General features: G+C 36.7%; 1 protein-coding gene across 3 annotated transcripts in view; it reads left to right on the top strand.

Annotated features, from left to right (window-relative positions):
- The window catches only part of LOC145986393 (uncharacterized), a 130,906-nt gene that overhangs the window by 98,064 nt on the left and 18,650 nt on the right, over nucleotides 1–14,192 (top strand). Inside the window, exon 6 of one of the 3 annotated variants that reach the window (XM_083120358.1) lies at nucleotides 2,732–3,016. The exons of the other annotated variants lie outside the window; for them this stretch is intronic. Coding sequence (XP_082976484.1) covers nucleotides 2,732–2,991 — 260 coding nt within the window. The 3' untranslated portion in view covers nucleotides 2,992–3,016. The remainder of the gene's footprint in view (nucleotides 1–2,731; nucleotides 3,017–14,192) is intronic. 3 annotated transcript variants of the gene reach the window in all.

Here is a 14,192-nt window from a genome sequence, read left to right on the forward strand (position 1 = left end):
ATTTTATAAAACAAACATTTAGACCTACCACTCTCTTTTAAACTATTTCTTGATTCAAACCAGTGCTGATTTGTGAGTTTTGACATGCTTTTTTCACACAAGTTTATTGTGAAGATAAAATGTGACTTTCCATCTTCCTATGATCGAAGAGTTTTTATATTTATGCACTGAAAGCGCATGATAATGCACTGTAAACTGATTGCTGTTATCAGAATATGAACATTGAGACTACAACACTTTGGAAAGTTTTTTCTAATATATTTTTTTTTACTTAAGTAAGGAACCAGTGAGTGGTGTTTATTTTTAGGCACAATGTGTCTGGTATTTGCAAAATAATGTAGTAAGAAATTGAACTGACTACAATAAGATTTTTTTTATAAAAGGAAATATTTCTACACTATCTTCATTATATATTATAACAAGGGAAGTAAATTATGGACAAAATGCTTTTTATGACTTCTTTTAAATTACTATTACAGAAATGCTTTGTTTGTCCACTTTATGCACAGATAGGCTAATTGGGACTGGACCTACAGACTAAAGTGAGATCTGAATCATGCTATGTCTCCACTGGGTATTAAACCCACAACTGTTGGATTAATAGGTGACACCATTACAAATGTTATTAGGGAGGCTCACTTTGCTAAAGAAATGCTTATCTTTACGTTCTTTGAGAGTAAAAGTGTACATGCAAATGAACAAATAAAATATTTAAGTGGTAGAATAGATGCCTTGAGTGTTGAAACCAGAGCCAATATTAATGTTGTTCATTTTTTTCCAAACAAGATGAAAGAAACTTGAAAATTTTGACATCTCCGAGGACGTGCATAAATTCAGATTTACAATTGTATTCACCATAATTTTTTATACCAAATTTGAACTTGAAATAAGTAGAATTTTATTCGCCACAAATATGTGTGTCGATAATTATTAGCATAGTGAGATTGGATATTTGTAAGTTTTATGTACACCCTTTGTATGTTGTTTTCCATGAGTTTTTCTGTGCATTACTCTGATGAGAGTACTTGTACTACTTTACATCGATTAGCAATTTCTTGGGGGGATCACAGTTTTACCAAAAGGAATTACAAATTTGAATTGTATTATTTTTTTTCTTGCACTGTAAGAGATTTATTGCATTTTTTTTTAGTTGGCACCATAAGCTGCCATAAACATGGATCCATGGATCAAAGTGTTTTATCCAGACGTTGTTCATTATTTCTTGATGATCCACATTCTGATGTAAGTTCATCTGTGATGTGTGGTTGAAAGGGTCATGCAAAGGGCATTGTTTGTTTCAGAATGAAACGTAGATCATCTGGACATCCACTGTTTGTAGTGTTCAAGGATTCAAATTATTGATCTTTTTTGCCTGTCTCTCTTCTAATGCTCAAAAATTCAAACTTGAGCAACTTTCTAAGACTACAACTGAATGAAATTCAATGGAAAAGAGCCTTTTAGTGGCTGAGCTATGTGACTAAGTTCATGTAATGCACTACAGAGCAGTATAGTGCTCTTGGTTCAAAACTATTATTTTTCAGTTTTATTCTTATTAACAAGTGTTCCCCACTTAATTGTTAAAGTCTTGAATGATATAGGTAGGTATATTTCTTTCAATTGTCTAGGCCCAAATTGCTTTGGAGACTACTTTATTTTTGGTACCAGGGGTAGGGTTAAAAGTGATCATACCATATTACTGTTCACACCATGTATTCGCTGCCAAGTCTTGGTGCAGGGGAGAAGTTTGTATTTGGTTTATATTTTAATAGAAATGAACAAGATTCACCCTGAAATAGAAATAAAAATATTATGTGCATACCAGCTTACAGGCACTTTAATTTAGAATGACTTGAAAAGTAGATATTTGACAAGAGAATTAAGAATTGAATCACACCTTCTCTTTGATGGATTCAGAATAGCACATTGTATTAAACTGTGTCTGTTGTAAGTGCACCTGTACGGACATTTCTGGGTTGTAAGAACCCCATTGAAAGTCAACCCAGAAATGTCTGTGACCGTACAGTTCATACAGCATTAAGTTGAAAACTTGTGCCACTGATGTAGTTACATTTGCCTGCAAATGTCCCATATAGTATCAGAGTAACTGTTCAGGTACTAGATTATGCCTTAATATCTTCCTAGTCCTTCCACTTTTGCATATTGTCATGACTTCAAGGTAATCGCCAAGTAGATAATTAAAAATTTTAAATAATTTTTACCTAGGAGAGTCTGCAGCTATTTCCTATAAGTAGTTAGAATATAAGTAGTTGTGTATACCACTGATGTAATATAATCTAGTGTAAACTTTTGGCTTGTCAGGTATGGCAACTGTGTGTGTGATCTTTGTAATTCTTTGTGGAAGTTCTAACACTTGTACTAAGCATAACTTTTGACGTTGAGTTTAAAATCTTATTTTGGTTGCTGTTTTGCTAATCAATTGTTTTGTTTCATGCATGCATTTAGCTACATTTATTTTGTTACCTTTTGCAGAATTTCTTATTAATTTGTTTTAATGAATTGTTAAGAAAGAGCACTGAAGTTTCCTTAAATTTAGCAGTGATAACATTGTAACATTATGATTGTAATCATTTCACTGCCAGGAAGAACGTGAAGAGAGAATGAACATAATTACTAAGTGGACTAAATTAGCAGATTTTATTTCTGTAAACAATATGTGCAGCGTCTATCAACCAACAAGTCAGCTCGATTTTTTTCCATTTTCTGCTTGCAGGGTCCCCAGCCAATCTCTTCAAGAAAAAATTTTTCTGTCAACTCTGCGGTAAAATATTGTGCTCGAAAGCCAGTCTGAAAAGGCACGTAGCAGACAAGCATCAGGAAACACAGCAGGAATTCCGCTGTGTGATATGCGAAAGGGTTTATTGCTCAAGGAACAGTTTAATGACACACATCTATACCTACCATAAAAGCAGGCCTGGGGATTTGGAAGCGAAAGCACCAGTTTTTGAACCATTCAAGCAAGAAACTCAATGAAAATGCCTGGCTGTAATCGTCGTTGGTTGGTGACTTTGTTTTATGCATTTCTCCACTGCTCTCTCTTTTTTAACACAGTCGTTTTGCTTTGGGTACAGTAGTTTGGTGGAAGTTCTTTCCTTCTTTATTTTTGTAACAAAGCAGAGATTATTTCCTCTAGTAGAATTACAGTTTCTCCTCTTTCTTTGGTACAAGCATGGTGGTCAGGTTCCTTTTTTTAATGCTGATGCTTTAGCACAATTATTTGCTTTTTTTTTTTTACTAAATCCTTATTTTTAACATTTTTTTAAAGTTTGTAGTATTTGTGTGTTGTAGAAGCACCTTAGAATTAAATTATATTAACCTGTCTTTTTTCCAGTTAAAATAATAATATATATTATGTTAAAGAACATTAAATAATGAGGACTTTGACAGTAAAATAAAGTACTTTAAATAATTGTGGGTCTTCACAATAATAAGTATTATTTTAAGGTGTGAAATGTTAAGATTCCTGGGTTTTGTAACAATTATTACTATAAGATGTACTGACTGCATGAGTGAATAAAGCATGTTACATTATTAAGAGAACTATTTGTTCTGCATTTACTATTTTGTGATTTGGGGTATTGCATTTTGTTCTTAGTCGGGTAGCAGTACATGTTATTGTTTACTGCAACTTTTCCCATTCTGACATTGTGTAAATTTTGAGTTCAATTATTGTGTTTTTCCTATAGCTGAAAATGCTATCGGAACTAAATCTGGTCATATACACACATTTTTTTATTTTTACATAATGGATGTAACTTTAAATAGTTTGTTCATTTGTGCAATATAGTTTAAAATAGGTCAGTTTTTCTTTGGACTGGGTTGTTAATTCCCTGAATCAGAAATATTATTGTGAAATATTAACTTTTTACAATATATATTTACTCAACTATATTTTTCACAAGATAAATTGTATTGTATGTTATTGAAACATAGCACATCTAACGGAATTTACTGAGGCTATTATGTATGTTTGTACATAGTTTTGGTAAAATTTCAATGCTCATATATTCTTTGTTGTGTAACACCTTTTTCACACATGCAGTCATTTTAACAATCCATTGAAAAACATTGTTCGTTATGGACACAGTGCAATTCTTCCACCATGAGCATCCATCATTATTATTTTGATGCGTCATTTCTTAATTGTTCAGTGTGGTCTGAATGTCTTGTTACTCCCTGCAGAACAATTTACAAATTTACCGATCCAGATGACTTACACAATTTTCTTGACACAAATAATTTGGCCTCCTGTCCTGTGAGATTATTATCTGTCTTGGGGGCCTCTTTGTTACATCTTCAATTTAAGTCACATTGCGCTTCTCTTATTGTTTTACTGGTCTGTGGACGCTCACGTGTCCATGCACATGCTGCTTACGTATGTCCACACTATATTTACTTGCTTTAGCCATCTTAAGACAGGAACAAATTAGTTCCACTGTGATGACCACCTGGGGGTAACAGGACATTCGGACCTCCCAGTACATTGAATGTGAGCGCTCATCGTCATTTCGATATATGCACACCACCAGTCAATGAGTAATCTTTAGTAGTTGTGGTGTCTCGATCTATTGCTAGTTTGTGGTATTTACAATTTCGAGGCAGATATGAATGTTCTGAAATTGCTGAGTGATGATAAATTATTTACTTAATGATAGTGTAGTGTAAAGGAAAATGCAGTAGTGCAAATGTATCATTACATCAGTTACAGTAAAAGAAATGCAAGTAATAAGAATTAATATAATTTTTTAATTACTGAAAAAGGAATTTAATGTTCATGTCTTAGTATATTTACAAACTACATTGCGCTTACACATTTGTTGTTCATTCTGAGTCTTCACTCCTGGGCACAATTAAAATTATCAGTGTTACACTTTAATAGAAGATGTTATTGAGGTTGTATTGGCCAGCATGTGTGAAAGGGATGTTCATTAGTATAGTTTTCAATGGAAAATTATTGAATGTAATTTTCGTGTCTGATAAAACATAAGAACAATGTCTCTTCCTTGGTTGTGACATTTGTTTAAAAATGTAAGGATTTTCTTCAGAAAGTTATATCTTGTCACAGTGTCGCATTGCCATCTTCAGTGATCCTTTCACAGGCATTGTCACTTACTGTTCATTGTCCTGCCCTGAGCATGAGTGTTCCTTTGTGAAAGTCCGCTCATCAATTTGACCTCATCATGACCATTCATCCTCATCGTCATGAGTAGCCAAAATGGTAAAAAGACAACTCAAAGTAAGAAAGTATAAGTACACAGTGTTACATTAACCATCCTTTTCAATTCACGCACCTGGCCTGTAAACACTTCTTTGTATGAAAATTAATGATGCAGTTTTGTTTTTGTTCTCTCTAACATATTTCCATTATTTCATTTTTTAAAACAGTAACTTATTGAAATGGTCATGGTTGAATGTGATCGTTCTAAGCAATAGCATTACGTTGATGTTCCTTGTTTTAGTTGTTAAAAAAAGTGAAGTGAAAATATCTAAATGATTTAATTTAACTGATCATTACTGTGTGACGTGCTCAGGATAAAATATTTGACGTCCTACCTTGTTGCTGCTCTGGCAAGCTGATGTGTATTTCTGGCAGTGCATAGTTAAACTTTGCGGAGAAGTATGGATGTAGTAAGGTGTAATGTTATTCCATTCATACGGAATAAAGCATTTAATTATGAAGTATTCTGTTATACAAGGTGATTCAGAATTGTTATCAGAGTTTCCTTTGCCTATAGTTAGTGGGGCTGCTTGCAGAATATGAAAGGATGACTCAAGAAGTTTTATTACCTACAGAATCAACAATGGAGAATGCCAAAAAAATTCAAGCTTCATTCCATTGCACGTAAGAGTCCAGATGATAATAGTTTTCCATCCAAGTGTTCTATGTGCTGTAACTGTTTCTATCATAGCAACACTTGTGGTCTTTCTACTCCTTTTTGGTGCTGTCAGCCTCTTTTAAATGCTTTAGCCAACACTGGATAGCATTATCTGAAGGTGGATCTTTTCCATACTGAATTCCATAATAGCATTGTGATATTGGGCTTTTGTTCCTAGAAACCAAGCACATTGCTACTCTTGAACAGTTGCTATCTGGAAGTGAGACATGTAGAGTTTGTACATTGTAATATCCAAGACATCAATGTGGCAAGTAAAGCAAAACCTCCAAATAATAACTTTTGGCGTTACCCATTCATTATTCTGTGGGTAATGTTATTTTGTTTCCATTTCTCAAAATTTCATCAAGAATCTTGCATCATCACTTTGTATATTGGTCACTTTTCTACTCCATTAACTCTTCATGGGTCGCACGAGAAAAGTTGTGTCGATGGTCGTGCACGGTACCAAAGACCGGGTTTTTAAAATATGCTAAATTAATGGTCTAAAATGCCGAATCCTCAATTATTACTATTAGATCTTTTCTTTTGACAGTTGAGATTCTATAAAACTATAAAAATTGAAATTATATTTTCTATTCTTCGTTAGTCGGGCATGGAATGGAAGACTGGTTTTTCATTAAAAACTAGGTACACCTAGTATACTAGTGCATCGACTAGGACAGCAAGGTGCTTCAACGAACCCCCCCTCCCCTAGAGGTTCGAAGATCTGACTAACACTGATAGAAAACTATGGTGTAAAAGACGAAGGTTAGAAACTCAGCTAGACAGAGGAAGGGTGTTGACAAAAAAGACAATATTTGATAAATGACTACGTTAAAACCCCAAACCCAGAAGTAGAGACTGGGGTTAAGCAAATTGCAAGTGAGAATGAATGATAATTAATTGAAATAGATGAAGGAACAGATGGAATATAGCATATGGTTGGTCCCCAACCCAGAAACTTTTGTGACATCAAAGTAGCTGGAATCATCGGATTATGATATTTCAAAATATGCTATCATTGGCCATACTTATGTGTTCAGCAAACTACCAAGTCCGAATTCCTTTTCAGTTGTGCATTTGTTTGAAGGGTGAGGGAGTAACTTGTATGAGGATGCATTCACATATTGAATCTTAATAACAAAGAAACTGGATAATGTTGTGGTCTTTGAATCAGTAATCATGACAAGTGTTAACAAAGTTATTCAAGAGGAAGGTAGTGGGAATTCCAATGATATTTTCATGTTCAGGCTTGGTTGTTTGCTGATTTCATTTCCAACTAAGGAACTGGTCGAGCTAAGAAGAAAATACACCATGTAGTGATAATAGTCTAGGTAGTTTGAGCTCTGAAATTCAGGATTTTTTTTAGAACAAAATTGATGTAAATAAGTGGCCCTTGGTTACTGTAGGCATCCAGAAGCATTTTGCAAGATGAATTCTTCCATAATCCCTACATTGAGAGAATTTCATGTCCTGCTCCAATACTCTTTCTTATGATCAGAAAATAAGTAGGCAAATAGGTGGTTGTGAGGTGACCCCGGATCTACAATATATGCTGCTAACTTTCCTGTGTCTAAATCAATTGTATCAGGTGTAAGGGCTAGCCCAAGACAGTTTTTAAAGGTGTGTGAATACCACGTTGGACTATCCTTTCACTGTTTTCTTTCCTGTAGAGAATAGTCTCTACAGTTTCAAGTCTCGGGTGTTTTCGATGGACATTTGAATAGTTTTTTAGGTAAAATTATAAGTGGACTAATGAAAGAAAATTGTTGGTTTAATATGTCAGTCAGTCATATTAAAAAAAAAAATCCAATTAATTTCAATTAGATGAAGTTCAGAACTGCAGTGATGGGTTTAATAATAGAATAATAAATTAATAAATAAATATTAAAATAATAATATTCTGCCAAAAGTTTTCAAGATCATTGTGAAAATGCTACGTATATTTTTTTCATATCTCAAGTATAACTATTTTTTTAAGGAAGTAGTTAGATGATATTATCATTAAGAGCTTTATCAATTTTATATTCATTAGTGCTTTTTAAATGATATATTTGTTTTCTTCACTTTCGTATTCAAACAATATTGTTTTACCATTCCACTAATTCTAATGAGAATTTACAAGTCGTAGGTGTTAAATAATATTGCACTTTGCATGTGATTTTCCCATCAAATTGCACATTCCAGTAAGTTGATATCCAACCCATTTTTAGGTTACAAAATTTTAGTATATATGGAAATTTTCTCTTTATATTCTTTTTACATAATCATTAAATGAAAATAATAAGAAATCTTTGTAATGTATAATGATAATCTGAAATAAATATATATCCTTTCATAATTAGGAGAAGAGAGACGCATGCAGTAGTAGATAAACACTGGCAAACTAGTACTCACTTTATCTGTGAAACTGTTTTCTCTTTGTTCTATTAATTTCAGTGGCCACTGCCACCATCCTCATTGGAACTTGTTGTACTGTTGCTTGGTGTGCTTCTATTGTTCGTAGTTCTGCGTTGTTAACTGTACGTCTGCGTCCATGTCGTCTGCTATTTCCCGGCACTAACTGTTGTAGTAGGGGAATCCATGTGTGGTGTGCCTGTCCGCTATCGATGTTTAGCTCATGTGAGAAGTGCATTGTGGCATGTTTCTCCTTGATTTTGGTGTCTACGAGTGTGTTGGCGGTGTGCTTGACTTGTATCTTTTGTATTTTACATAAAATTCAAAAGCACACTAACCACACACTCGTAGACACCAAAGTCAAAGAAACACATGCCATAATGCACTTCCCACATGAGCTAAACATTGATAGCAGACAGGCACACCACACATGGATTCCTCTACTACAGCAGTTAGTGCCTGGAAATAGCAGATGACACGTACACAGATGTACAGTTAACAATAGCACACCTAGTGGCGGCCTGAGAACTATGAACAATTGAAGCACGCCAAGCAACAGTACAACAGGTTCAAATGAGGATGGTGGCAGTGGCCACTGAAATTAATAGAACAAAGAAGAAAAAAACAGTTTCGGGGATAAAGTGAGTACTAGTTTCTCAGTATTTAATATTGTTTCAGTTCGTGCTGCGAGTAAGTACACACACACACATTTGAAATATCAGTTTCAGTTTTTCAAATAACCACATTGCAGTGTGAGGAAATGGAAGTGTTAAAGAGGTTAATAAGAGATTATCATCAATGTCAGTGACAAAGCAATAGAAACACTTATCATATGTTACATATATTAGGGATGTATCATTATCAATTTTCACCTGTATGGTTAAAAATTACTGATACTGGAAACTGATAGTCTATGATTTATTCATATCCTTAATAAATGCCATACAGGCATGGAGCACCAATGTAATCTTTTTAAGCTGGGCTTACACTTAAGTATTTTCAGTAAAATGTAATAATATGGCAAAATTCTTAAACATTCTATAAGTTCAGCTCAAAAGATTACAACCAGACTTCAGTATCAGCCTGTGTAAGCTTTGATTTTAGCTTGCAAAAGTGCTTGCCACACATGTATTGTCTAGTCATCCCTAGTCATATTATCTGAGCAAAGAGGGACAGCCAGTATTTACAGCCAGTGTTATCTGTCCCTCGCATATATATGTGTGCATGCACACACACAAACACACACCACCACCGAAATTGACGTACTTTCCAAAGGTCTTACCTTCTCCCCAGCCTCCACCCCTAACAATTTCCGGCTATTATTTGACATACAAACTTTCGCCCGCAGACTTAGGTGGACATACTTTTGGGCCAAGAATCCCCCCTCCAAAGCTAATCCTTCTGACATACATCCCAGTCTCCTCCAATTCTGCCCCCCTTCCCCCCATGATCCCCCCTCCCTCCCCAACAACCACCCCCTCGAAAGATACATCACCTCTGTTGTCAACAATGTTTCCGACAGTACATACCTCCAAAACCCCTCTTCCCACCACAATCTAACCCCAGCCCAGCACCAAGCCCTCCGGTCCCTCCGCAACAACCCAGACATCAAAATCCTCCCCGCTGATAAAGGGTCCACCACAGTAGTCATGAACTCCTCTGACTACGTGGCGGAAGCCTCCCGTCAACTCTCTGATTCATCGACCTACAAGCCCACCACGGTTGATTCTTCTACCACACACCTAGACAAAATTCGGGATTTTGTCCTCTCCCGAGGACCCCCTGAAGGCCTATCCAATTCCACCATCTCCTCACTCATACCTGACAACCCCCGCACCCCCACTTTCTACCTCCTCCCGAAAATTCACAAACCTAACAACCCCGGGAGACCCATTGTGTCCAGCTACAATTCACCCACTGAACGCATTTCAGCCTTCCTAGACTCTCACCTCCAACCCCTCGTCCAAGCCCTGCCCTCCTACCTCCGTGACACCAACCACCTCCTCAACATCATCCAAAACTTACCATCCCTACCACCCAACACCATCCTCACAACAGTTGATGTCACATCCCTTTACACCAATATTCCCCATGCCCATGGCCTCCGTGCCACGGAATCATTCCTTAACAGCCGACCCAAACCCCACAATCCCAGCACTCACTTCCTGATTCAACTAGCCAACCTTGTACTTACCTGCAACAACTTCTGCTTCGGTGACCAACATTACCTGCAGATACGTGGCACAGCTATGGGTACCCGCATGGCCCCCTCTTATGCCAACCTGTTCATGGGCAGGCTGGAACAGGAATTCCTTGACTCCCAGCAACTGAAACCACTCCTCTGGCTTAGATTCATTGATGACATTTTTCTCCTCTGGACACATGGCGAACCCTCCCTCACAACATTCCTAAACCGACTCAATGAGTTCAGCACCCTCAAATTCACCTGGTTCCACTCCAAAGACCAAGTGACCTTCCTCGATGTGGACATCCACATTGTGGGAGACCACTTGGAAACATCCATACATATCAAACCAACCAACCACCTCCAGTATCTCCACTACTCCAGCTCACACCCCTACCACACCAAAAAAGCCATCCCATTTTCCCTAGCCCTCAGAGGCCAGCGCCTCAACTCATCCCCCTCATCCCGCCAAAACTACAACCTACGCCTGCACCAAGCCCTAACCAACCGTGGCTACCCCTCCACCCTCATCAACAAACAAATCACTAGAGCTAACTCCCACAACCGCACCAAACAACCCAAAACCAACCCTCCAACTCTGATCACCCAATACCACCCTCACATTACGAAAATCTGACATACCCTCCACTCCCTCCTCCCCATCCTGCACAGCGATCCCGAGACCAGAGACATCTTTCGGGAAAAACCCAGGGTCGTCTTCCGTCGCCCCCCCAACCTCCAAAACATCTTGGTCCGAAACACCCCCACCCCTTCCGCACCCCTTCCCCCAGCCCACAGGTGCAATAAACCCAGATGCAAGACCTGCCCCATACTCATCACCTCCCCCACCCTCCTGATCCCTACAGCGGCAGGTGAGTTCACCCTTCACCCTAAGGGCACCTGCCACTCATCTAACCTAATTTACACCCTCATCTGTCAAATCTGCGGCAACTTCTACCTAGGCGAAACCTCCACCCCCTTGAATCTAAGGATAAATAATCACCGTTCCTCCACCCAAAACTCCGATTTCACAGTTGCCATCCACACCAACAGCCATAACACCACCTTCAATAACTGCTTCCGTGTTGCCATCATCCACCTTTTACCCCCCCGCTCTGACACATCTTTCCGCAGGCGATGGGAAAGGGCCTATATAGCAGGCATGCACGCCACTATACCCCCCGGACTCAACCTAGCCAACCAGTAACTCTTTCCTCTCCTCCCCGAAACTACCCACCCACCTGACAGTAAACACTGGCTAAAGTATTTCGTGTTTCCTTTCAACTGTTTCTGGCAACACTGACCGTAGAGACGCTATGGTCAGTATTCTGTGCCTCTACTCAAAGTGTCGTCTATCTTTTATCTACCGTCTCGAAAATGCGACTCAGATCGCGAAATATTGAATTATTTCTATTCGTGTGGTAAGTGTTTACTGTCTCCTTCATTATTTGTATATATATATATGAGACAAACTCCATTGCAGAGTGGGTCACACTACAACGTCAGTGATCCTGGGTTTGAATTGTGGCCTGGGCATTGGTGTTCTTTGTGAGTGTCCCTTCATCAATTTCATTATATCATCACTCATCCTCATCTTTGCAATCAACCAAAAGTGGCAAAGAAGCAAAGTGAAATAAACCAATTAATACAAAAAAGGAATATATATCGGGTGGTCCATTTATAATGATAGTATGGAATATCGCATGCAGAAGGCATCCAATCGAAAAATTGCACAGAAAAAAAGTTTGATACTATTGAGGGGGTAAGTCAATGCTGCAAAAATTTCGTCGCCGCCACCCATCCCTTGGGTGGGGTGGGGGTAAATGTGAAATTTCAAATGGAACACCCCCATTCATTTTACATATTTGGATTCCGTGTGAAAAAAGAAGTATTTTTTGTTCGAAAAATTTTGTAAAAAAATTGCCTCTATCACTCCTGACATTTTGGGACGAACAGTGTGGAGCTTCAGACACCGTGTTTTGAAATGCATTGAAGAGAACGGTCATCATTTTGAACATTTGCTCCTTTAAACATTTATTTGTGTACCTCAAATGATAACTAATTTGTAGTAACATATTTAATTTTGTTGTTCATATGAAATTGTTTCTTGAAACCAAAGAGTTGAAACAAATTAATATTATTTATTGTTACACAAAAACATAAATTGCAAAAATTTTCTTTTGTCGAATTCTTTGCACACATTTTTTTGAATAAAATTAGTTTTTGCAATGTTCTCAACTAAAACCAAAACTGTTATTACATAAAGGGAAAAAAATGAAACTGAAACTACCAAATGTTTATAAATGTTCGAAGGTTGCAATTTTTTTACAAAATTTTTCAAACAAAAAATACTTCTTTTTCAACACGGAATCCAAATATGTAAAACGAATGGGGGTGTTCCATTTGAAATTTCACATTTATCCCCCACCCTGCCTAAGGGGTGGGTGGTGGAGACGAAATTTTTGCAGCATTGACTTACCCCCTCAATAGTATCAAACTTTTTTCTGTGCAATTTTTTGATTGGATGCCTTCTGCATGCGATATTCCATACTATCATTATAAATGGACCACCCGGTATATATATATATACTTAAATATATGTTCACATTAATTTTTTTGTTTTTTGTTATGTCAGAAATCACCTCCTAAAGTTTGTCGAATATTTTACCAATCTCATATTTATATAACCATTAGTAATTTATGTCGACAAGTTTGCTGTGAAAAAATGAAAAATAACAATGTATTAGGAAAGCAGTGTTGCCACCATATGGAAAAAATCCATATAATCCCTTTTAGCGCTGGTCCTATGGATATTGGATGGACCAAATTTGCAGGGAAGCACAACAAAAGACTGCTCTTGGAGAACATGTAATGTCCATCCCCCAATTTTGAAAAGTAAAGGAAAATATGCAGTTTTAGAAATTTTTTTAGAAGTTGTAGAATAATTTTCGAGAAATTTTGAAATAGGGACATTACCTGCCGGACCCAAAATTATTGTACATTGTGAACAAGTTTTTGTTTTTTTTTGTTTTCATTATTAGATGTAAAAGTAAAATATACCTTCAAAGAGCGGAAGTTAAATAGAAGTATCCAGTTCATAAATTCTGTCCCATAATGTTGGTAGGGAATAATTGAAATTTTCAAATTATGTTTGTTAATAAGATGTCAGAACTGAAATATTATGTGTAGTTTTGAAGAAATGTTGCATTCATTGCTACCATGTGGAGGTGGTATGATAGGTATACCACTTGTCCTTTGTGGAATACATATGCTGGAAACCATGCTATACCACTTATCCTTTAAAGGTTGAGGATGTGAATATATGATACACTATCAGTTTCAGTATTGGTAAATTTTTATCTGTATAGGTAAACATTTCTTACTGATACATCCCTAATATTTATTGTAACATGTGATAAGTGTTTTTATTGGTTTATTGCTAACAACACCAGTCATTTTAATGATCTTTTAATTTCATGAATAGCTTAATGTGTAGAGGACATCAAAGCAAACAATTTTACTCAGTAATGTTTTTCTCATTATGGCCCCATTTTGATGCTACAAGATCTAGTGCCATGCAGAACAGTTTCATGGTTACAACTGTAATTTTTTTTTCTAAAACATTAAAAATCAAGAACAATTTTTACAAATATTATCATGTGAACTTGCACTGTTTTCCGAAATTTTCCTTGGGTGATATTCACACTTCAGAGGAT

This window comes from Lepisma saccharinum, chromosome 4 (assembly GCF_977018435.1).
Source record: "Lepisma saccharinum chromosome 4, izLepSacc3.1, whole genome shotgun sequence".
NCBI lineage: Eukaryota > Metazoa > Arthropoda > Insecta > Zygentoma > Lepismatidae > Lepisma > Lepisma saccharinum.